The sequence below is a fragment of the Gymnoscopelus microlampas genome (genome assembly GCF_963454915.1).
Source record: "Gymnoscopelus microlampas genome assembly, chromosome: 13".
In the NCBI taxonomy this organism is placed as follows: domain Eukaryota; kingdom Metazoa; phylum Chordata; class Actinopteri; order Myctophiformes; family Myctophidae; genus Gymnoscopelus; species Gymnoscopelus microlampas.
In genome coordinates this window covers 43,737,522-43,763,871 of record NC_139950.1, presented here as the reverse complement: position 1 = coordinate 43,763,871, position 26,350 = coordinate 43,737,522, and the positions used below count along the sequence as shown (strand labels likewise).

General features: G+C 40.6%; 1 protein-coding gene across 28 annotated transcripts in view; it reads right to left on the bottom strand.

Annotated features, from left to right (window-relative positions):
- LOC311059347 (neurexin-1a-like) overlaps positions 1-26,350 on the bottom strand; it is a gene marked incomplete at its 5' end in the record, with an annotated part of 638,872 nt that overhangs the window by 311,508 nt on the left and 301,014 nt on the right. For 23 of the 28 annotated variants that reach the window (XM_084077185.1, XM_084077200.1, XM_084077202.1 and 20 more), the window contains 4 exons: positions 5,854-5,973; positions 12,623-12,796; positions 20,727-20,917; positions 24,386-24,767. In XM_084077185.1, the coding sequence (XP_083933311.1) occupies positions 5,854-5,973; positions 12,623-12,796; positions 20,727-20,917; positions 24,386-24,767 (867 nt within the window). Of the gene's footprint in view, positions 1-5,853; positions 5,974-10,415; positions 10,443-12,601; positions 12,797-20,726; positions 20,918-24,385; positions 24,768-26,350 lie in introns of all 28 variants that reach the window. The other 5 variants (XM_084077206.1, XM_084077180.1, XM_084077186.1 and 2 more) reach the window with 2 other exon arrangements.

Sequence of the window (26,350 nt, the reverse complement as noted above, 5' to 3'; positions counted from 1 at the left end):
CCGCGGACCCCCATCTCAAAATATTTTGTTCCAGGGGGTCCCAGAAGCAAATATTTGAGTTACAAATGTTCGCTTAAAAAAGATATATATATTCAAAGATTAGCAAACATTTTCACGATTTTTCAAAAATAGCAAATCTACAAGCTCATAGCGCGGCACTCGGTGCCGCGCTATGAGCTTGTAGATCTGCTATTTTTGAAGTTTAAAATAATGGGATTTTTTTTGCTCAAATGTAAAATGACACAGACGCATTCCAGGTCTTAATGGGCTAGTGCCTCTCCACTCCTCAAACAGGTTGGGTTTACCAATAAGGGGAGGAAAGGATGATTTTTGCATATGACACATAGAGTCTATATTGGCCCCGTACATTGATTAGTGCGACGGTGTTGTTGCGTCAGCAGGAATATTGAGACTGAGGGCTGATTTAAATACTTGGTTGTGCGCCAGCTGCTGTGCACCTGAAAATAGGCAATCTACAAGCTCACAATGCATCGCATCGAGGCGCATTGTGAGCTTGCAAATCGCCCGTTTTCGGCGTGCGACACGGTGCACAACGAAGTATAAATCATTCGTAAGGGGATAGTTTTAACTAGTGTGGCAAGTAGAGGCCTTCAATTCAGTCTTAATCAGTGGTGGAAAGTAACTAAGTACATTTACTCAAGTACTGTACTTCAGTCCAATGTTGAGGTACTTTTACTTTACTGGAGTATTTCCAATTGTCTATACTTTTACTTCTACTCCACTACATCTCAGAGGCAAATATTGTACTTTCACTCCACTGCAATTATTTGAAAACTTTAGTTACTTTGCAGATATAAATTGTTACATTATAAAACACACATTAACCACTTTAGCCTCATTTTATACCTAGGCTATTTGAAAATAGCCGATCTACAAGCTCACACGATCTGCTATTTTCAAACATTTTAGTACTCTAAATGATGTCAATACGTTTGTACTCTTAATCAAGTTGATTTAGAATTCCGGACTTTTACTTGTAACAGAGTATTTCTATATCGCAGTATTGATACGTCTACTTAAGTAAAACATTTGAGTACTTTTTCCACCACTGTTCAAATCAGTCTTAATGCATTGCGAGCAGCTTCCTCCAGAGCAGTAAAATGAGCTCCTCTGCAGGCTCTGCTAATGATGAATACGCATTATAATAAAAAAAAACTAAACATGCGTGGGTCAAGACTGCCTTTTTCTCTACCCCCCCCCCCCCCCCCCCCCCCCCCCCCCAACACAAAAAAAAAGAAGAAGTCGTTCCAGGCAGGTTCACTGGGAGTTCGCCATCGAAAATACAATTCCGTGTGGCTCCGCATAACCCCCTACCCCTCTGCTGAACCCCCCAACACCGTCTGGTCTAAGAAGAAGAAGGAAAGGTATGACAGATAACAAAGACACACAGAAGGAAGAAGAGGTTTCGGGGGGTCGGGGGGGGGGGGGGGGATGCCGTCCTCAAAGTTCACGTCTCTTGGACGGAAGAATCCTTTTAGTGTTATCATGGCCGGCGGATATGTGCAGGATGTAAGACCAGCGCACGGTGGAATGTATTAACGCTTTCTCTTGATAACAAAAGACGTGGTGTTATCAGGCGGGCAGAAGTGTGACTCAGAATGCATTAACATTTATGGCACACACCCTCCTCTCCCCTTTGTGTCATCTCCAGAGTGCCCACTCTGTTCTTTTTTCTCCTTAAGCCATTAAGACCGGGGAATGCATCTGTGTAATTTTTGAGTGGTGCCAACCACTCCTACATTTGACTTTGTCTGTGTGTCCGTATGTCCGTCCGTACGTTTGAGCACGGCTGATTGGTCAAGCTTCACGTGACACGTGACAATATGTCGTCACATGTCACGTGACAACATATTGGTGCTGATTGCAACACAAGGATGCAACCAGTTACAATTTCAAAGGCACCACTCTCTTCACACTGGGTGTGATTTTTTTTATTGCATTGGGCTATTCAAATCTGCTATTTTTGAAAAATTGTGAAAATTTGTGAAAATCTTTGAATATACATATTTTTCAAAGCGACCATTTTTAACTCAAATCTTTGCTTCTGGGAGTCCCTGGAACAACATATTTTGAGATGGGGGTCCGCGGCCAAATACCATTTTGGTGGTCCTTGATATGAAAAAGTTTGAGAATCTCCGATTATAGCAACATAATATTTTTCAAAAAAACTGTTAGGATTTAGAAGACATTTGTAGAATCCCCCAGAAGCAAAGATATGAGTTAAAAATGTTTGCTTTAAAAAAACATACATTCAAAGATTTGCACATATTTTCACTTTTTTTCAAACATACTGTAGCAGAACTACAAGCTCTGAGCTTGTATATCTACTATTTTTGAATAGCCAAAGGAATCTTAAAATGACACACAGCTGCGTTCCCGGTCTTAATGGGTTAATGCAGCTCAGCACTTTGCCTCTTACAGTGTGAACCTACCGCAGAGGAAAATAATGACCAGACCAATCCCCCGTGCATATTTTGCATGAGAAAGTAGCCTATTTTCTTAAGGTGCTGCAGACATTACCCCACTTCTTCCTTCTCTACAGCCAAACATTAATGAGAATACATCCCCCCCGAACCCCATGCCCATTTAAATGTCTTTAAGAGAGATTAATAGAGCATAACTTTTTTAAAGTTGTATCACGCACGTGACGCACCGCAAAATAATTTGGACTCTAAGCGGTACAATGCAAATTTTACAGATGACTTAGCATAGATATTATAAATTCATAATGCAGCATACTGTTAACATTTAATATAAGTTTAACTAGACAACAAGAATTAATTGGATAACATAGCCAATGTGAGTGTGAGTGTGTGTGTGTGTGTGTGTGTGTGTGTGTGTGTGTGTGTGTGTGTGTGTGTGTGTGTGTGTGTGTGTGTGTGTGTGTGTAATATATCAATATATCAACCAATAACTCACACCAAATATCAACAACGTTTTAGAAACAGGGACTTTTGAGTGTTACACTCTCAAAAACTGAAGCCAACCATGCTTTTTTTGTCAATATTGTTGTTGCAAAACTGTGTTTGTAGATCCCCCTTGTGGTGAATGAATCTTTTTGAATGTCCTGATAGGATCAGGGCAGGAATGCCTCTGAATAAGACAAACACGGAACTCAGATGCTACAACAACAAGGGTATAAGAAGGGCAGTGGATTATGGTTTAACCCATTAAGACCGGGAACGCATTTATGTGTCATTTTTAGATTTCTTTGGCTATTCAAAAATAGCGGTTTTATGAACATGAATGTGCAAATCTTTGAATTTTCCTTTTTTAGCGGACATTTTGTAACTCTGATCTCTGCTTCAGGGGGGTCCCTGGAACTAAATATTTTACAAATGTTCGCTTTAAAACATATATTCCAAGATTTGCACAAATTTTCAAGATTTTTCAAAAATAGCAGATCTACAAGCTCGTAGCGCGGCACTCGGTGCCGCGCTATGAGCTTGTATATCTGCTATTTTTGAATAGCCCAAAGAAATCTTTTCCCGGTCTTAATGGTTTAAGGTGACTGGCACGTAACAGCTCACAATAGAGAAATGAGTCCCACCTCTCCCAAAGCTTTCTGCCCGGTAAAAAGGATAAAAGCCAAGTGCTCAGCCTCAGTCCTCAGGAACTTGAGAGCAACATAACAAATGGTGAGTACAGGGACACAATGTGTGTGTGTGTGTGTGTGGTTCGGATACAAATGATGGTGTTGTTGTTGCCGCTGCAAACACCTACCTTTGTTGTTGTTGTTGTTGTTGTTGATGTGAGCCAGCAGGTCTCTGTGGAAGTTTTGTTTAGCCCCACACAGACAGGGACGTGCACAGATAGACTCTAGGTGGTGCTAGAGCACCTGCCCTTTGCCCTCTTGACCAGAAGTGCCCTTTTTTTCAGTTTACAGCAGGGGTCTTCAACAGGGGGTCCGGGACCCCTAGGGGGTCCTCAAAGTTACTACAGGGGGTCCGCCAAATCTTTATGTGATATGATTTTTCTTTTTACCATAACCACTCGAAACCTAGCATCCCTTTTCTGAGGAGAACTTTAGCCAAAAATAGCAGATCTACAAGCCCACAACGCCTCGCGCTGCGAGGCGTTGTGGGCTTGTAGATCGGCTATTTTTGGCAAAGAGGTATAGGTGTAGAGGGAAAAAAGAGCAGACCAAGTCAACAAAAAAAAGTGTAATTTACTTGAGCACCTGCCCCTCAAAATGTCTGTGCACGCCACTGCACACAGAATACATGGATGTATCTGAGGCTGACCACGGAAATGTCAAACCTAATGCAAAAGGCTGATGAAGAACTGAGCGTGCATGTGTGTGTGTGTGTGTGCCCCATATATACACTTGTATGAGTCAACTAATTATAGATGTTCAAATTATGATGCAGAAATACTATGCTATGTGATCTGATGTCCCGGTTATTTAACCAGGAGTGTCCCGGTTCCAAGCTGGGGGTCCTGTCCTGAGTCCCACTAAAATGCCCCCAGTTTGTGCCACAATTAAAATATTAATTAATAATCTTGTTTTCAGCACTTACTGTACATTTATCATGTTCTGTCCCACTCATTATTACCTAACCACCAGCCATGGTGTTGAAAGGTGCAGTCACATATATGTAATGGAGAGACTGACTCATAAACTGACATTGCAAGAGACTATTCCTTGATAAATGGAGTAGAAATGGTCTGAATATAGAACCCAGCAAGACGACACCACTAACAATGATGGACAGTCATGAATGGACTGACATGTGTTGCTTGATAGTGTAATATGTGAACCCCTGCACTGTGACTGTAACTGAAGGTGCAGTCACTGGGCGTACTGTACTAAACACTTAATAATTCCTGATGAAAACCCCTGTGGGCGTGCATCCACCTCCATTTACTGTAAGTGTCCCAGTTTGATCATCCTACAGTACAATAACAGTAACCACCAGGACTCCTACCAGGGTCTCTGTCCTTTATGGGAAACGTGTATAGATGCAAATACAGGTGGGCGTGCATCCACCTCCATTTACTGTAAGTGTCTCCCAGTTTGATCGTCCTACAATGACAGTAACCACCAGGACTCCTACCAGGGTCTCTGTCCTTTATGGGAAACCAACAACCGCTAATCCAAAGGGAAATTCTCCCCCATCTCCCTTACTTGGCCAAGGGAGATACAGTGCTACAGCGCAGTGGTGGAAAGTAACTAAGTACATTTACTTAAGTACTGTACTTAAGTACAATTTTGAGGTATTTGTACTTTACTTGAGTATTTCCAATTTACAATACTTTTACTTCTACTCCACTACATCTCAGAGGCAAATATTGTACTTTTACTCCACTACATTTACTTGAAAACTGTAGTCACTAGTTACTTTTCAGATATAAATTATGATATAATGAAACATACATTAACCACTTTAGCCCTATTTTATACCTAAGCTATTTGAAAATAGCAGATCTACAAGCTCACAACGCGTCGCATCGCGACGCGTTGTGAGCTTGTAGATCTGCTATTTTCAAATATTTAGTACTTTTACTTTTGGTACTTTAAGTACACTTTGATGCCAATACTTTTGTACTTTTACTCAAGTATTTTTTTTATTCTGGACTTTTACTTCTAACAGAGTATTTTCATATTACAGTATTGGTACTTTTACTTAAATAAAGAATTTAATTACTTTTTCCACCACTGATTATGAGGTTAAAGTGGTTCAACTGATTTTGGATCCAGGGGGTGGGGGGGGGTTGCTGGGGGACCCCCTGGAACCCTCCTCAAGGACCCCCTGGGAGTCCCCCGGACCCCCCACTTTGATAACCACTGTGCTATAGCAAAGGACAGGAAAAAAAATGGGGATGTCCTACCATCATTACAGAGCGGTCCGCCGAATGACGTCATGCTGCAGTCACAGCTGAAGCCCTCCCACTGTTGCAGACACACCCCCTGGTTGGCACACGAGTCCTCTTGGCAGGTGGTGCTGGGACCTGGACACACACACACACACACACACACACACACACACACACACACACACACAGGGAGACAATGGTGAAGCAGACATTTGCAGTATGAGGGGAAACAACCTATAATGTTTATGTCTGTGAACTGTAGCTACATAGCATACTGCTGATTCAGAAGACCGACTGTACAAAAAAAACAAACGGTTTAATCGCTTTGAATATCATTATTTGGTGCTGGCTTCAGCTTATGAATTATTAATTGTAACTACAGTGTTGTGTAATTAAACATCACGCGCACACACGCACACGCACACACACACACACACACACACACACACACACACACAATACTGTAGGTACTGTATAAAATGTCACACACACAAAACACAAACAAAACATAAGCCTATATGCAAATACAGTATGCACACACACACAGTACATGTGTGATGCTACTTTCTACACTCATAAGTGGATTCAATTCTCTGAGCTACAACTGCATATTTGCTACTAATACTGATATAAATTCAATGAGTTTACATTATCGTTGCTGTCCGGGCAGAAACCAGCCAACTCCATTTTGACATTTTTTTTCCAGAAATCAGGGCCATTGAACACCCTTTACGTCTGCGTGTTGGTAAAACAAATATTGAGGCAATGAGAAGCATTAAAAAGAGCTTCTGACAAAACCAGCTAACTCCATTGGATCCTCAAACTTTCTGCTTAACCAGCTAACTCCGGTTTTGCTGACTCCAGGCTCCACCCCCTTTTGACCTCCAACCTCACTGTGAGCTTGGAGGTCCATTCAGCTGTTCTTATCAATGATGAACAAAGCCTCCTAACTCATTTCCTGAAAAATGAACGTTTTGGAGTTCTTTTGGAGGTTTTTGCCGGACAGCAGAGATATTAGTTTTATGTATTGTGTAACCATACCAATGTATTTATCACTTGGTACATATTCTACACATTCAAAACAAACATACCAAAACACAACAATACGCACAGTGGAACAAATATAGAACATTACAAATTTAAACTGATTTAACGGTTTAAGCATTTCTTATTGAGGGTTGTATAGGTTAAATAAATGTCATTGACGTTTAGTTCGTCCTCGCCTCTATTCCTCGTTTCATATTTTGACTTCATATTTTACAGGCATTCCGCACGCAGCTGCTGTAGCCAAGAATAAAAATACTTGCACACAAAAGTTAGAGGTTGTGTCTCAATTTATAATAGGAGCAGTTTACAAACTTCCTGCGGTTATGGCACATAGCTCTGACATGTCCATTCACTAAAAAAAAAAAGGCACAGACACAAACTGGGGCGGGTTAGGGTCTGATCACTGAGGGACCGAGCCGACTGACTTTATCCGGCTTGATCCCGGCTCGGCTTACTGGATATCCAGCTGTGTGCGCTGACTGAACAGATGCAAAATATGAATTGCTGAGAAAATTGGCGCACGTCCATATCGGTGTGAATCTCTCTCATGGCTGAGAGAGACAGCAGAGCATGAGAGAGAGAACTCCCAAATGTGTTGACAGCCAAGTGTGTTTGATTAGCTTGTTTGTGCACCTATCCATCATCCCATCAGTGCATCAGAAACACTGTCAGGATGGTCAGTCAGTCAGTCAGTCAGGACTATTCTGTACATCAGTGGTGGAAGAAGTACGGTACTCGGATATTTTACTTATAAGTAGAAGTAGCAATACCATCCCACTTAGCATTTTTCGGGCTATTAGACGTCTAAAATACGTCTAAGGGCTCGGCTAAAACGGGGTTATAATTGGTCTAACAGTGAACGTTTTTTAGCGGTCTAGGCTTAGCCTAGACATTGATTAACTGTTTTTTAAGCGTCTATCTATAGACCGTCTATACCATAGCCGTTGAAATGACGTCTGTAATATAGACGTCTATATACAGACGCTTAAAAAACAGCTAATCAATGTCTAGGCTAAGCCTAGACCACTAAAAAACTTTCACTGTTAGACCAATTATAACGACCAAATATAGCCGACTATGGCTCAGTGGGATAATATAAAAATAGTCTGTTAACAAGTAAAAGGCCTGTGTTCAAAATGTTACTTGAGTAAAAGTAAAAAGTGCCAAACGTAAAAGTTCTAAGATGTTTGAAAATTGCAGATCTACAAGCTCACAACGCGTCGCAATGCGACGCGTTGTGCAGCTTGTAGATCGGCTATTTTCAAATAGCCATATGAATAAAATAGGGCTGAAGTGGTTAATGTATGTTTTATAATACAAGCATTTATATCTGCAAAGTAACTAGTAACTAAAGTTTTCAAATAATTGTAGTGGAGTAAAAGTACAACATTTGTCTCCGAGATGTAGTGGAGTAGAAGTAAAAGTATTGAATTAAATTGGAAATACTCCAGTAAAGTAAAAAATACCTCAAAATTGTACATGTACTTAGTTAGTTTACACCACTGCTGTACACAGGCATGGCAAGCTGTCTGTTTGTCTGCCAGTCATCCCCCTGAGAGTTGAGACCAATTCATATTCCGTTGTAAGACATCATTACTCCCCAAAAATAACCGATTTTTGGCAAGCAACATGGGCCGTACAACGCTGTATGAATTAGGCAACAGTTCACTGAAATGGAGTAATGGTACAGGGTTAGGATGGATGTTGATGCTATTTCTTTATGTTACAGCATACGTTTTACAAATTAAATACTGTCTTTGTTGTGCGTGCTTTTATGTTTTCAATCATATTCATATTGGTGTATATTCACTCACACTATATTCATTTATTCGTCCAATTATTACCGGTAAACAACCCCTTGGCATGAACCGGATGCTTATGAAATTCTCATGACACATTTTAAAACAATATGAACCTTGTAAGACCGGGAAAGCATCATTTGTGTCATTTAAAAATGGATTTGGCTATTCAAAAATAGCAGATATACAAGCTCATAGTGTGGCACTCGGTGCTGCGCTATGAGCTTGTATATTTGCTATTTTTGAATAGCCAAAGATATCTAAAAAGTACACATGAGATGTTCCCGGTCTAAATTGGTTCAGCAAATTGTCTTTCACATTCTCTTGCAATATAATGATGACATACTGTAGGACTTACCTAGCTACAATATTGGGAACACCACAAACGTGCAATAAATAATAACATGGCTAGATAAATTATGAATCAAATTTGCCGGGGATATTGATATTGTAGTGGGTTTATTGGTGTACTTTAGCTGTTTATTTATGTTATTTTTATGATTTATTTGTGTTTATACGTTATTTGTTAATTATGTCATTGTCATACATAATTATGGTTACCGTATGTGCTTATCTAACCACCATCATAGGCATGTGGCTGGTGGCCAATCATTTTATATTATGATGCTTTATTCTGTGTATTTTCTTGTCTTTATCTTACAAAGCCTGAAACCTCTTTCTTCTTATTTACAGAGAGACATTGCACAGAATATATACTGTATATAACATTGGCAATAATGGAACTCATGTTAAAGGTATTGTAGGCAACATTAAGCCTAAATTTAAAAAATATGTATCTATATATATATTTTGCATTTTTTCCCCTCTATCAGCCACTATATAATGATGCTGGGGTGTTTTCCTGCATTGAAACACAGTCCTCTTTCTGAAAACCGTATTTTCCCTGTATTGTTTATGTTTGTGCAGTTCGTTTCCCCGGCCACCAGGGGGTGATGCTTCCATAGACTTCCATAGAGTCACACGGACACGGACGTGCACGGATGCGCACATGCGTGCGTTAATTTACGTCCCGGAAAAACATATACATTAGGGAAAATACGGATTTCAGAAAGAGGACTGTGTTTCAATGCAGGAAAACACCCCAGCATCATTATATAGTGGCTGATAGAGGGGAAAAAATGCAAAATATATATATATAAATATTTTTTAAATTTAGGCTTAATGTTGCCTACAATACCTTTAAACAAAAGAAAATATGCATGTGAAACACAAAATGCAAGAAACCCCATGGCAGTTGATAGGGTGTCATTAAAAGCATGCAGTGGAGAAAATATAATCTGCGACGACTATTTCGTCATTATGAGGCATGCCAAAGTAATAGACCTTTATGCTAATTCGAAAAACGATAAAAACAATAATGAGTGGGGACAAACGTGTGACTGTCTGCATGTCATAGGCAGCAGTGATACAAGGCGGTGGTTTAGACAGTGGTGTGGGCTTGTATTCCTACAGGGGCTAAAAAGCCCCATTTCCATATGACAGGTGACTGAAGTGACACATTGAGTAGAGCCATCTCCTCTGGAGGAGGAAATGTGGTCACAGGGGGGACGTGGTGTGGAGGGAGAGAGAGATTGTGGACAGGTGGTGGTTGGTTGGTGGTGGGGGGGGGGGGGCGAGGAAGGGGGGGTGGGGGGTGTAGTAGACATTTGCAGATGCAAAGAGGAACGGGGGGGGATATCAGACTGATCAAACAGAGACAAAGCTATCTACCTTGCAAGTCAGCTTTCATCAATGCAACTTTTTGTCGGCGATAAAAATAAATAAATAACCAAAACAAACACACAAAAGGAAGAGGGCAAAGTATAGCAGCCGTTAGTATAAAAAGCACTGGAGAAGTCATAGAAGAGATCGTATAGAACAGTGGTTTTCAACCTTTTTTCATGCCAGGGACCCCTAAATTGATATACATTTGTGCCAGAGACCCCCAGTAGCAAAGATTTGAATTAAAAATGTGCTTTAAAAAATATATATATACTCAAAGATTTGCACACATTTTCAAGATTGTTCAAAAATAGCAGATCTGCAAGCTCATAGCGCGGCACTCGGTGCCGCGCTATGAGCTTGTAGATCTGCTATTTTTGAATAGCCAAAGTTAAAATGATTGTGACGACGCTATGTTAACTCATTTAGCTGGGGACCCCCAAGGACCACTGGTTGAGAACCACTGGTATAGAACAGAAACACACACACACAGACTGCTGAAGCTAGACCACAGGAGGAATGAGAACACAGTTGCGTCAAAAGGGAAAAACGAGAGAGTTCAGAAGGATGGAAGTTCAGAACGAATGAAAATGGAAAAAGAGACATGAGAGACCTGTATGTATAAACATGGTAAATATAGTTATTACGGAAGGTGGATAGGGGTCTTGCGTCTGTTCTGCCTTCTACTACACAGTAAAATCCTCAGTGTTTAGAGAGGGTGTACAAATGTAACCGTTTTGGTTACGTTTGGTTACATCTGAACACCCTCTGAGTTACAAAATATGTTTAAGTTAAGACTGCAGATTTTTACTGTGTGCTATTCATCCACAATCAACTCCCTATGATTTGATAAATCTGTTGTAGAGAGAGAGACACTATTTCCAACCGACATTGATCAATGAGTGCGTGCCGTATAAGACAAGAGACACACACACACACACACACACACACACACACACACACACACACACACACATCTCAAACTTAATAGTCCCACATTTGGCACTAAACAAAATCACTTTTATTTATTCTATTTTATATGGAAACGTGCAAAGCCGTGTGCCAAAGCTGCGTGCCAAAGCTACGTCTTTAATAGAAAGCAGTGGACAGCAGTGTGAAATTTCAAATTAATCTAAGTGAATGATGTTGACAAATAAATCAAATATTGACTCTGGATGTTGATGTGCAAACACAACAGTGGGCAGTAATGATATTCATGCGTGCCACAAAGGGCCTCATGCATAATTCAAGAGGATTGCCTTCTGGCAAACACTCAGATCCAGTAAGCATGCATGGAGCAAAAAAAAAAAACTGAATGCGGGATAAAAATGAGGAAATAACACTGGCGGTACAAATATGGGCCGAGAGAACGTAATCTGATTATGGTGAGAAGTGAAAGTGAAACAGAAAATGATCGCGAGTGGAGGAGAGTTTGATGCATTCCAACAGAACACGGACAGGATTTATGGTTGTTAAATTATGTGCCACAGGGCCAGCCGGGATACTGTATGGGCACTAGGATGAGTGTCTCTGTGTGTGTGTGTGTGTGTGTGTGTGTGTGTGTGTGTGTGTGTGTGTGTGTGTGTGTGTGTGTGTGTGTGTGTGTGTGTGTGTGTGTCCGTGACATGTCCCGACAAATGTGGGGAATCTCAAGTGCAAGCTAATGAATGGCCGAGAGCATTAGAGTGGGAATATTTATCAAATTGTGATGTTGTTCCATTTATATCCCACAATAATAGTTTTATGATGGTAAATTCAGAAAAGTGAAGTGCTCTTCCATAACTGATCGTCGAGTAGATCTTAGTTTTTTCTGCAAAACCCAAAACGTGGGGTGCCCACTGGCCTAGCGGTCCAGGCGCATACCAAATATGCTGGTAATCCAGCTTGACAGCGCGTCGCGGGTTCGACTCCCGATCTCGACGACCTTTGCTGTGTGTCACCCCCCCCCCCCCCCCCCCATCTCTCTACCCATTTCCTGTCAGCCCACTATCCTATCAATAAAGGCAGAAAAAGCCCCCCAAAAAATCTTAAAAACCAGCTTATCTAACTCATGTGTACATTTCATTCTTTTGTTTTGATGCTGTCATAGACTTACAGGAGAGAGAATAAGTTAAGACACAGAAAGAAGAGGAATGTTAGGAGATGACATCAGGGTTTTGGGGAACAACAAAGGCCTTATGTGGCCCCCTAGTGGCCTGCATGGGAAGCTAACTCACCTTCACAGCCTCTCTCTATCTGACCAACGCAATCCAGAGCGTCTGACATGAGGTCTGGCAGCCGTCCGTTGAGGTCCATGGACGCCAGACAGCCCTGGAAGCCCTCCTTGGCGTGGACCAGTTTGGGCAGGTCTTTGTACAGCTCCTTGGACACTCCGCCGATGTACAGGTCACCTGCATTGACAAGCAACACATAGGACACGAGGTTGGCATCGAATGTACAGTATTAAATTCAACTGATAGTGTAGGTCAGTCTTCAACAGGGAGTCCGGGACCACTACGGGGTCCTCAAGAGTTACTACAGGGGGGGCACCAAATCGTTGTGTTATAGGATCATGTTTTTTTTACATTAACCACTTGAACCCTATAGCATAGGGTTCTGAGTGGAACATCAGCCAAAAATAGCAGATCTACAACGCCTCACAACGCCTCGCGCTGTGAGGTGTTGTGAGCTTGTAGATCGGCTATTTTCGGCAAAGAGGTTTGGTGTAGAGAGGAAAAAAAGAGCAAATATTTGCTCTTTTTTTAAAGAGGTTAAATGTTATAAAATACACATGAATCCAGCATGACAGTGCTGTCAAAAAAAAAGTCTATGAAGCTGTCTAAGAAATCTATGAAAAAACTCAATTTTATTCAACATGTAGTGGGGGTCCCTGCTCCATCTCTCTTTCAGCTAAGGGTTCCTTGGCCTGAAAAGACCCCTGGTGTAGGTTGTTTCTTTATTAATCTGGTGGGAATTCATACAGACATCAGGCAAACTTGGTAAACGATTTACCCAATATAACCAGAAAAAGCCACCATACCAGGTACACAATTACACAGTAAAGAGTTCAGGTATAATATTTACACATTCAGTGACTTGATAATGTTGGTACAAATCAGCAGTGTTATACTAGAGGCACAAATTAACTAGGAGCCTTTCTGGTTTGAAAAGAAAACAATCCAATACTGACAGCCTGATGGCAATAGGTCATATCCAGTAAACATGATGCATGATGCACTCCCTATCATGCAATAATAGGATGACTAGAACAGTTCTGCTTCTCAAACCTTTTCATGCCAGGGACCCCCAAATTGACACTTATTAGCCCGCGGACCCCCATTTGAAAAGATATGCCTCAGGGACCCCCATAAGAGAATTTTTTTACGTCTCTTGCGGTGATTCTCAACCATTTTAATTTCAAGGACCCTCATTTAATGACATTTCTATCTCTGGGACCCCAATTTATATCCTAAAATCAGTGATAATTTAACTCTCAGAGTTACAGACCCATAAGGGTCCATTTGGTTCCTTACTATCCATCATTTAGCTGGGGACCCCCTGGAACTCCCTCAAGGACCCCTGGGGGTCCCCGGACCCCACTTTGAGAACCAATGGACTAGAAGTCACAAATCCACCAATCCTTGTCCTGGTTGTTCAGAAAACCCACGTTTTGATTAGTTTATGGCCTAATAAAGCCCACAGCCTACATGAATTATGGCTGTGTTTTAGTCGTGTTCAGTGCAAATGCAGTGAATTGTTAAACAACTACTTGCGACGGCAATGCATATAGCTATGACGTTGTTGAATTAAAATATTTATGGAGTGAAATTTTAAATCATTTATGGAGGGAAAAGAAACCATCCATCGCAGACATGGAGCCGGTGTCCTGGGACCAATATGCAAAACACGTTATATTGCAGGTACCGGGAGAATTGAGGGGGAAAATACACATGGATCATTGCCAGTGGTAGAAAGTAACTAAGTACATTTTCTCAAGTACTGTACTTAAGTACAATTTGGAGGTACTTACTTTTACTTCTACTCCACTACATCTCAGAGGCAAATATTGTACTTTTGCTCCACTACAATTATTTGACAACTTTAGTTACTACTGTAGTTACTTTTCAGATTTTGATTATTATTACAAAACATACATTACCCACTTCAGCCCTATATACATTTCGGCCATCGCGACGCATTGTGAGCATTTTTTTATTCTGGACTTTTACTGGTAACAGAGTATTTCTACATTGCAGTATTGATACTTTTACTTAAGTAAAACATGTGAGTACTTTTTCCACCACTGAAATGAAGCCATTCTCATCATGCGTCTCATAGCATCTTGTCACTCAAAGTGAATAAGAGGAGACCACAGTGGCTCTGCTAGTCTACGTATTGGACATGTGACAATATTGACCTCTAGTGGAAGACTGATAAAAAAGAAAGAAAAAGGAAGGGGAAAAAAAGCAGTATGCATTACCTCATACATGGGCAACTGGCGGCCCGGGGGCCACATGCGGCCCCCACCTTCACTTAATGCGGCCCGCAGGTTAATATCAGAATACTGATATATTATTGATTTCAGCTGTTACAATTCCAAACATGCAAACATGACCCACTTTAATTACTTCAGTCTATATTAGTAGCTTAATGATTAGTATTAACATTCTATTGTCTGTTTTATGTCAAATGTATTTGTATTTAAGTAAATAAAGTTAACATAAGTATAACTACATGCATTTGAAATTAAATTGAAATGTTACTTCTTGAGATTGTAATGCAAAAGTAGCAAAAATAAAATCAGGATTCCAATTCAAAAGTAGCAAAAATAGCAGATCTACAAGCTCAAAACGCGTCGCGCTGCGACGCGTTTTGAGCTTGTAGATCGGCTATTTTTTGCTACTTTTGTGTGACAAAGAATGGCGAAGTACGGCATTAATTTATGGAAAAGGGTAAAATACTGCCCAACAGTACTGTATATGTGGCCCTCTGGAGTGAGTGTGGAAATATAACCATCATCAAAGTTGCCCACCCCTGCATTACCTCATCCTATTTATTCAATTAATTTTTAATAAAATAAATAACACTTATTTTAACAAACACATTCACTTACCCTACCTTTAACCTCTTGGTGTCATCATAATATACCGTCTATAAAAAGTAGTTAACTTTACCTGACTGTATCTGTACCTACTGTAACATCCTAAATGCAAAACAATAGATTTCCCATAGACTGGGTTGTTTTTCTTTTTGCATGTCTGACTGAAAACCAGTAGTCTGGGATCATCCCAAATCGGGATTTCATTTTAATCATTATAATCATATTCAAGTTATGAGATTAATGGTTAGTTCAAACTGTGTATAGAGACGCTGATGGCTTTCATCCTGAAAAATAAATCACTCAATTAGTCTACTTAAAATGTTGTTTTCCAGGGGAATAATTATCTCTTTTGTTTTCAATGTACCATTAATCTGATTCCGATCGTTTCTTTCTTTTTGTTTTGCCTAGTAGTCAGGGGATATTAGCAGAAAGATTTCCAATCTTGGAATAAATTCCTTACCAAAAAAAATCTTCACCAATGTGTTTGTTGTGTCTAGTAACACATCTCACAAAGACTGAAATGCAGTTTCCCTAGGAGAATTTTTGACAGCTGCTGTAAGTTGGGGTACCCACCATAACCTTATGTGTGTGGAAAAAAAATAACAATAATTCTGTTTGAAGTAGCATGTGAGGGGTCAAACTAGGGTGTTTTTATGATTCTGAATCCATTGCAAGCATTTGTTTTGCACCAAAACTACTCCTTGGGCTAAAAACAGCCCAATCTCAATGGGCTTTTTACACAAAAAGTATACCTGGAAAAGGAAGGCTATGGCCGTTTTTAGCCCAAAGAGTGGTTTTGGTGCAAAACAAATGCTTGCAATGGATTCAGAATCATAAAAACACCCTAGTTTGACACCTCACATGCTACTTAAAACAGAATTAAATTTAGATTTTTTATTTTTATTTTTTTTTAAACCAAGGTTATGGTGGGTACCCCAACTTTAAAGAGCTGTCAAAAATTCTCCTAGGGAATCTGCATTTCAGTCTTTGTGAGATGTGTTACTAGACACCTTTACAAACACATTGGTGAAGATTTTTTTTGGTAAGGAATTTATTCCAAGATTGGACAATATTCTGCTAATATCCCCTGACTATAGAGTTACAAATCATTTAGCACAAGTGTCTGTGTGGGTAATGGAGCTAGTTCAGATATAGGCGAGGATGGCCTAGCCCTAGCCCTATATAAGTAAAGAGGTTGGCCAGTAACCAAAAGATCACAGGTTGGATCCCTGGCAATGACAGGAGGGTGTATTCCAGTTGTGAGCTGGTGACTAAAATGACTAAAATGTATTTTGGCAGTGCCTTGATGGTGTCGTAATGGCTGATTTTACACTTGGTCGCATGCTGCTATTTTCAGAGTGCAACACCCGAGCGCAACCAAACATAAAATGACTTGTCTTTTAGTTCTACTGGATCTCTTCTCCACTAGTCCCTCACTAACATTTTAGTCTAGTTTTTATTTGTTGACAAAATTGTCAATATATTTAGTCTCAGTTTTAGTCATCATAGCTTAGTTTATATTTCGTTTTTATTTAGTTTTTGTCAGTGAAAAAAGGTAGTCAACGAACATTTTTCGTCATAGTTTTAGTCGACAAAATCAACAATGGCTCTGACCTGTACAGCAGTGGTTCTCAAACTTTTTCATGTCAGGGACCCCCAAATGGACACTTATTACCCCACGGACCCCCATTTTAAAAGATAAACCACGGACCCCCATAAGAGAAGATTTTTACGGCTCTCTAGCAGTGATTCTCAACCATTTTAATTTCAAGGACCCCCAGTTTGACATGCATTAGAGGCTACGGACCCCCATTTAATGGCATTTCTATCTCTGGGACCCCAATTTATATTGTAAAATCAATCTTAATTTAACTCTGAGAGTGTACAAATGGAACCAAATGGACCCGTAAGGGTTCATTTGGTTCCATTTGTACACTCTCAGAGTTACAGACCCATAATTTGGTTCCTATCCATCATTTAGCTGGGGACCCCCTGGAACCCCCTCAAGTACCCCTGGGGGTCCCCGGACTCCACTTTGAGAACTAATGCTGTAAAGTATGTCTGGGTGGATTGTGTATAGGAGGGATATATGAAAAGGTTTACTTCAACTGGCTTGTGTACACTGTATATTGACAATAAACTCATCTTCATCTTCTTCAATGAGTCATGCCTAGTTTTCACACTACAGCACATACTGTAGAGCCGCGTATGGTCCCTTGAGCTAATAACGTTGAGCTAACAATTAAAATGATTCTTTTATGCAACGTTACAGTCTTTTAATGAAGACGAGGACCTGGAAAACGATTAGCCTAAGGCAAGACGTTATGTCATAAAGGGTGTTTAAAGGGTGTCCTTCACAGAAACATGACAAAAGAAAACGTGTTGATGTATGAATGGACATTTGCTGATACTGTCATGGTCTCTCCCTTATTGCACTCTGCCTCAGCTCTCAAGCAAACTGACCTCGACTAGTCGAATAGTCGACTAATTAGTCGCGGGGGGTCCGAGTCGACTGCGTGTCTCTTAGTCGAATCTAGTCTAGTTTAAGTGAAAAAATCGAATACTTTTTCCACCACTGCTATTTTGTCAGAAGATTATATTATGCCACTCTGAAGTCTGCAGGTTGAGCAGACTGGGTTGTGCTGAAATTAGGCTATGTCTGGAAAAATACAGACAGTGCTCGAATTGGCTTTGTACTCATCGGTACAGACTGAGTACCAGTTCTGCTCATTTCTTTCTCACTTGAGCATCCTTATTAGCCTACTTATAAATACGTACCACCACTTACTGGAGAATCTAGCTATTCGTGTTCATACCTAGATTCCCTCAGCGACCAAAGTTCCCCAGCGACCAACCTGTCACCCAAATTTCAAAGTTGGATATATAGTGATACGAGGCCAGAAGCCATCACTACAGAAGAAGTTGGGATCATTAATGAAGTGGAGCAGCAACGCCCACGCATTCATTCAGCCTCATTCACCAAACATGACATAATATTTCATCATAAAGTGCAGAATTCTGAAGTATATTTTCACAAACATATTGCTCAGCGCGTCGCGGGTTCGAATCCCCGATCTCGACAACCTTTGCTGCGTGTCACTGTCTCTCTCTTCCCATTTCCTGTCTGCTGCTATGAATAAAGGTACTAAAAGCCCCAAAAAATATCACAAAAAAAGAGAATCCCCCCAGGGGTACTTGAGGGGGTTCCAGGGGGTCCCCAGCTAAATGATGGATAGGAACCAAATGACCCTTATGGGTCTGTAACTCTGAGAGCGTACAAATGGAACCAATAAAAAACCTTTTTAACATTAGGACCTGGAACGCATCTGTGTCACTTTAGATTTCTTTGGCTATTCAAAAAATAGCAGATATACAAGCTCATAGCGCGGCACCGAGTGCCACGCTATGAGCTATGAGAGTTTTCGACTTTTTTTCAAAAAACTGTTACTGTAACTACTACACTGGCATCGTCCATTTTCTGGCTTTTACTACATCACGTCTCGGTATCATCTCCACAAACTCCTCAGTGACAGTCAAAGATGCATCAGCACACACACCACACACACACACACATATTCCCAGTTGAGCTTCATCATGAGTCATCGTTGGTGCTTATGGAGAAGGCAATAAATGACTCACTCTCTGTTTTAGTTGACTGTAAAAGAGACAACACACTGTGAGCGAGGCCCTGGTGGTAGGCGTTGCTGCCTCCATTGTTTTATCCATGTTTACGCGACAGTAGCTTTGCCAGCTTGGCACAGAGGCGAGGGGAGAGAGCGTGTGAACGGCTGCCACATACATGATATCAAGATGTGAATGTCTTAATTATTATTTTCAAATTCTCTCCTCGTCCTAGTATGTGGGCCAGCAGTTTGACACCCTGCTGTAAATCATTAGTGATTGCTTTGAATGTAACTGGGCTTATGTTTTTACCACTGACTCGAGTGGTTATGAAATGTTTTATTTATTTTATAATACTGTACTGTTGTTAAAGGGATAGTTCACCCCCAAAATGACTCTTTTTTTCTATGGATTAGTCACCCCATGGAGACTTGAATTAATGGATAGTTTTTTAGTTTGTGTTGCATTCCTAAGACAATAATTTGATGACAGGCAGCCGTTCCGGTAGGAGACACAAAGAGTCTCCTTTGTGTCTCCTATACCGGAACCGCGGCCTACCGGTCCGCTGGTCATGAAATTATTGGTTTAGGAATGCCACAAAAAACGAAAATATATCCATGAATTCAAGTCCCCATGGGGTGACTAATCGGTAGGAAAAAAAGTTATATTTTGGGTGAACTATCCCTTTAAAAAAAAAATGTAATGTTACTTTATACCAGTGGTTTTCAACTGGTGGTCCGGGGACCACCAGTTGTCATTGTGGGGGTACCAGGGGGTCCCCAGTGAAATGAGTTAAAATAGCGTCACACTCATTTTAACCACTTAGCTTTGGCTATTCAAAAATAGCATATATACAAGCTCATAGCGCGGCACCGAGTGCCGCGCTATGAGCTTGTAGATCTGCTATTTTTTGAAAAACCTTGAAAAAGTGTGCATATCTTTGAATATTTATATTTTTTTAAAGCGAAAATTAACTGATATCTTTTACTTATGGGGGTCCCTGGCACAAAACATTTTCAAATGGGGGTCCGCGGCCAAATGTTAATCAAGTTAGGGGTCCTTGGCATGAAAAAGGTTGACAACCACTGCTTTATACCATTGAAAATAAGGTCAGTTCCATAATGGTTTGGTAAGGTGACATAAAGGTTGATAATGATGATGATGATGATCAGTGGCGTGCACAGACATTTTGAGGGGCAGGTGCTCAAGTAAATTATACTTTTTTTTGTTTACTTGGTCTGCTCTTTTTCCCCTCTACACCTATACCTCTTTGCCAAAAATAGCCGATCTACAAGCCCACAACGCCTCGCAGCGCGAGGCGTTGTGGGCTTGTAGATCGGCTATTTTTGGCTAAAGTTCTCCTCAAAAAAGGGATGCTAGGTTTCGAGTGGTTAAGGTAAAAAGAAAAATCATATCACATAAAGATTTGGCGGACCCCCTGTAGTAACTCTGAGGACCCCCTAGGGATCCCGGACCCCCTGTTGAAGATCCCTTGCTTTTCAAAAGGGCACTTCTGGTCAAGAGGGCAAAGGGCAGGTGCTCTAGCACCACCTAGAGTCTATCTGTGCACGTCCCTGAAGGTTGATAATGATGATGATGATGATGACGTGCCTACACACCTTTTAGGTCCAGGTTCTTGGCTCCTGTAGTGGTCTGGGTGGTGATCTTGGTGTCAATCTTGACGGTGTGGAGGTTGTTGGTGTCTCTGGAGATGATGACGTTGTGCCAGTGGTTGTCGTTCAGAGGCTTGTTGGAGTTGCCTTTGATCAGGTGGGCTCCGTTCCCCAGGTCAGACACATAGTGGAGATACCTAGAGTAGAGGCAGATGTTTAGCATAAATGTACATCCATTGAAATAACACTGGATCAATCTGTAACGTTTGTGTTTACATGTGTCAGTGTTGAATTATGCACATTTTTGAACAGTTTTAGTTTTGTTCACTGCATGTATTACTCTATTTGCTGGGCCATTTAGACCGAGAGAAATAATCTGCCATGTTTAGATTTCTTTGGCTATTAAAAAATAGCAGATCTACAAGCTCATAGTGCGGCACCGAGTGTCGCGCTATATGAGATTGTATATCTGCTATATTTTGAAAAATGGTGTCATTTTTTTTTAAATCTTTGAATATATATATATAATTTTTATATATTATAACATTTGTAACTCAAATCTTTGCTTCTGAGATGGGGGTCCGCGTTTTGGGTGTCCTTGACATGAAAAGAGTTTGAGACAACATACGCTTTTTCCCAAAAAAAAACTGTTAGGATTTAGAAGACATTTGTAGAATCCCCCCAGAAGCAAAGATTTGAGTTGCAAATGTTCGCTTTAAAAAAAAACATTCAAAGATTTGCACAAAATAATGTTCCAAGATTTCCCCCCCAAAAAATAGCAGATCTACAAGCTCGTAGCGCGGCACTCGGTGCCGCGCTATGAGCTTGTAGATCTGCTATTTTTTTGAATAGCCAAAAGTATAAAATAATGTTTACATCTAAAAATCTAAAATGACACAAATGCGTTCCCGCTCTTAATGGGCTTTAAATGTTCCGCTTGCCAGGGCGTCTGGGTCTGGGGTCGTACCCCAGTCTCTACCAACTGTGGAGACTGCTGGGGGTACGATTCCTCCACAGTGTCGCCTCCGGCTTGGCCGGGCACTCCACAACGAACACGATCGGGTCATGTTCGTGGGTGAGTAGTTGGCAAGGGGAAGGTGAACTCTGACGCTGCGCCGGGGCGTCTATTCTTCAGCGGGGAGTGGGAAACTGCGAACACTCCACATGCTGTCAGGTTGAAAAGAAGCGTCTGGCAATTCTGGCAATGTGTATCGGAGGAGACATGTGGTTGTCTACGACACCCTCCCTCCCTCCTCCTCAGACCCAGCAGTAGGGCTTGGCAGTGACAGGGACAATACAAACATGGAGGGGGGGGGGGAATTAGAAACAACTCAAAACAAAATAAAAAGTTCTGCTTGCCAACAACTTTTTTAGGAATAGAAGTACCGGTATTATACACAGTACCTATTCACCTAGTGTGGTGTTAAACCTGAGGAGAATGCATCAATGTTTTTATGTTACATCTATCCGACAGACCAATGGTTTTCAACCTTTTTCATGCCAGAGACCCCTAAATTGATATACATTTGGCCGCGGACCACCATCTGAAAATGTTTTGTGCCAGGGACCCCCCAGAAGCAAAGATTTGAGTTAAAATGTTCTCTTTGAAAAATATATATATTCAAAGATTTGCACACATTTTCAAGATTTTTCAAAAATAGCAGATCTACAAGCTCATAGCGCGGCACTCGGTGCCGCGCTATGAGCTTGTAGATCTGCTATTTTTGAATAGCCAAAGCTAAGTGGTTAAAATGATTCTGAGGCTACGATAACTAATTTAGCTGGGGACCCCCTGGTAGCCCCCCAAGGAACACTGGTGGTCCTCGGACCACTGGTTGAAAACCACTGCTATAGACGAAGTTTGCAAAGAGGAGTCTGTGAGAGGGTTTAACCACTTTAACCCATTGGCTAGTTGAAAATAGCCGATCTACAAGCTCACAACGCGGCATATTCTATTCCAGATGGATTTCCTTCTATCCCTCAACAGATAGCTAACAATTATAATAATCATTATCCTTATTATCATTAGCATTATTATTATTACACCATGGAATCAAAGATGGACAAACACAAGAGTAAAACTGTGTAGGCCTACTCTTTTCATCCACATTTGTTAAACTGAAATACATTTTATAATGTCTTGGTTACAAAACAGTACAATTTAATATTTATTGTTTACACATGTCTATATGCACGTATGACATGAAGCTACTTTAAAAGCTACATTTAGTTTAGCTTAGAATTTTTAACCACAGCATCATAAAGTAATTCGTTTTTTACATAATGAATTCCAAAATGACTTACATACACATTTGCACAAAACACAGAAAAACAACAGTAGAAACTAAAACAGCAAGACCTAAAAGCAAAGGCTCTCCAAGGAACAAACACAGAGGAAAATATAGAGGAGCTCTGTCAACATAAACATAATGCCAAACTCTACCTTTCACCAGTGTTGCCAGATGTTGCGAGAGAAACAAGCAACCAGGTCTATGAAAACAAGCCCAAGAGAAGCAACTAGGCCACATGAGGCACAACAACACCCTAAGCTGATTTTGTAGTTTGTTTTCAACTTTCAAATGTCAAAAACTACAGCAGGCCAAAAACATGTTGGACTGCACCACAGTGACCTTATAGTACACATTGTGAGCTTGTAGATTTTTTATATTTATTTATACATTTGGAATATTTTAACAACACATAATCTGGTATGGGGCTCACTGCTGGCACAAAATATTTTCAGATGGGGGTCCGCAGACAAACATACAAATACATTTGGTAGTTCTTGATATGAAAATGTTTGAGAACCACTGGTTTAAACAATAATTAAAACATTTGGGGGGTGAAACTAGCCTCTAACTCTAACAAGTTCATGCTTATAATAAGCAGACATGGCAACACTGCTTTTCACAGGTGCCCTGAAACAACAGCGATCTGAACTAACACAACTGACAACACAGAATACTAATTACTGGTCTTAGAACAGCAAGCGCCTCTAGGAGTAGATTTTGAAGGCCACATATTATGTGCCATAACACGTCGCAATGTGACGCGTTGTGAGCTTGTAGATCTGCTATTTTCAAAACATTTTGCAATATTTTCTGAGACATTTTAACAACACTAATCCTGTATGAGGGTCCTCCTTGGCTCAAAATATTTTCAGATGGGGGGTCTGCTGCCAAGTACATATTAACCCTTTAAGACCGGGATCTCTGTCATTTTAAGATTGCTTTCGCTATTCAAAAATAGCAGATATACAAGCTCTACAACTTGAAAAACTGAACATTTTGAACATTTGTGCAAATCTTTAAAAATATATATTTTTAAAGCGAACATTTTTTACTCTGTTACAACTTCTTGGGTCCCTGGAACAAAATATTTTGAGATGGGGGTCACCGGCCAAATACATTTTTCTTTTAAACTGTTTTTAGAAGACATTTGTAGAATCCCCCAGAAGCAAAGATTTGAGTTACAAATGTTCGCTTAAAAAATATTTTTCAAAAATAGCAGATCTACAAGCTCATAGCGCGGCACTCGGTGCCGCACTATGAGCTTGTATATCTGCTATTTTTTAATAGCCCAAAGACTATAAGATGCCTTCCCGGTCTTAAAGGAATAAATCGGGGGTTCCTTGACATGGAAAAAGTTTTGAAAAACACTCTTACCCTTTGACCAGCTCCACCACGATGAAGTCGTTGCCGTCCCCGCTGTTGAACAGGATGAGGCCGTCGGAGGAGGTGGTCTTGAACTGGAAGAAGAGGTGCATGGAGTAGTAGGCCTGCAGCGTGGTCAGCGTCACGTAGCTGGAGCGCGACTTGAAGGTGATGGGGTCGGCGATGATGTTCTTGAAGCCGATCATGGCGTTGAGCTCGCAGTAGTCGATGTCGCCGTTCTTGCACAGGTCGATGTAGGCCATGCCGTTGAAGGACAGGCTCTGGAGGTGGCCGATGAAGTTGGACGGCACCATGGACATGAAGCGCTTCTCCGTCACGATGCCCGTCTCCAGGTTGTGGAACTCCAGCTGGGTGTGGTCGCCCGCCATTTGACCTTTGATTGGGAGGGAGGGAGGTTATTATTGGGGAATAGGGGGTGGGGAGTGGTCATTTATGTCTCCTGGTAATGCAAATACTATCACTAGAGATCATATTATTAGGCCATTAAGATCGGGAACGCATCATTCTTTTAGATTTCTTTGGCTATTAAAAAATAGCAGATCTACATATATATATATTTTTTAAAGCGAACATTTGAAACTAAAATCTTCTGGGGGATTCTACAAATGTCTTCTAAATCCTAACAGTTTTTTTTTTTAAAACCAACGTATGTTTCTATAATAATATCAGTGTTTCTCAAGCTTTTTTCAGGTTGAGGACCACCAAAATGATATGTATTTGGCCGCGGACTCCCATCTGAAAATATGTTGTTCCAGGGACCCCCAGAAGCAAAGATTTGAGTTACAAATGTTTGCTTTCCAAAATATATATAGTAAAAGATTTGCAAAAATGTTCCAGATTTTTCAAAAAAATTGCAGATCTACAAGCTCATAGCGTGGCACTCTGTGCCACGCTATGAGCTTGTAGATCTGCTATTTTTGAACAGTCAAAGAAATATTAAAATTACAGAGATGCGTTCCCGGATTGAATGGGTTAAAGATCATATTAATACGTCACAGAGGAAGAAGGGAGACAGGACAATTAAGATAAACCTGAACTCAACAAAACTACAATATTTTACCATTAAGACATTTTGCACTGCATCTTAAATTCACAACTTAAGTTTCACAGATTTTAAAGCAGAGCAAAGAGACTTAATACAGTTAGACATAGCATTTATCAAAGGAGGTATTTGTCTTAATTTGTTCGCAGGTTCAAAGTTCCTGATTGCAAACGGCTCATTAGGTTTTGTTTCTTGCCTAAACTTAGAGTATTAGAAATACTGCAGGGCAGCAGTGATTTGCATGCAGACTTAAGGCTGTACTTCTACAATAATGAATCTAGACTGGCACTAAACCATTATGCAGGGCTCTGAAGGTACAGTAATTAAAAAAGTTTTTAAAACCAATTTTGAACTGTACTTGAAGTCAGTGTAAAGGAGGCCAAAGCAGGTTGGAGAAAAAAGAACGACAGCTGCATTCTGTGACCGTATTTGCCTGAAGGCAAGATACAGATCCTTTCAACTGAAGCAAGAATAAAGTGAGCCGCGATAGTTTAGTCCGGAAGAAAATAATGCATTTATAAGGGCTTTTTTTTGCAGATTAGCAAAACGCCAAAATACAGTACAGTCACTAATTAAAAGGTAGGGTACGTGATTTTCTTTGGTCAAAATAAGTGTTAAATAGCTCTATATTCTGATGGTACTCATTGGTATAGAGTGTTTGTTCAGAAACAGTTGTCTCCATGTCTCTCCAGCTCTTTAATAAACAGAAAATGCATTTAGGATACCAATTTTATTCAATCAGGATAGAGAACTCAGTCAGGATACAGATTAAACAAGTGCAATTGGAAGTGATGACACAAATAAATGAGCAGACAAAATTGGAACTGGAACACTATCAAAATGAAGCTGATACAGTACATGGGTACTCTCTCCTGATTGGCTGAAATGTTGTCACCCACCTGAAAATGCATGTT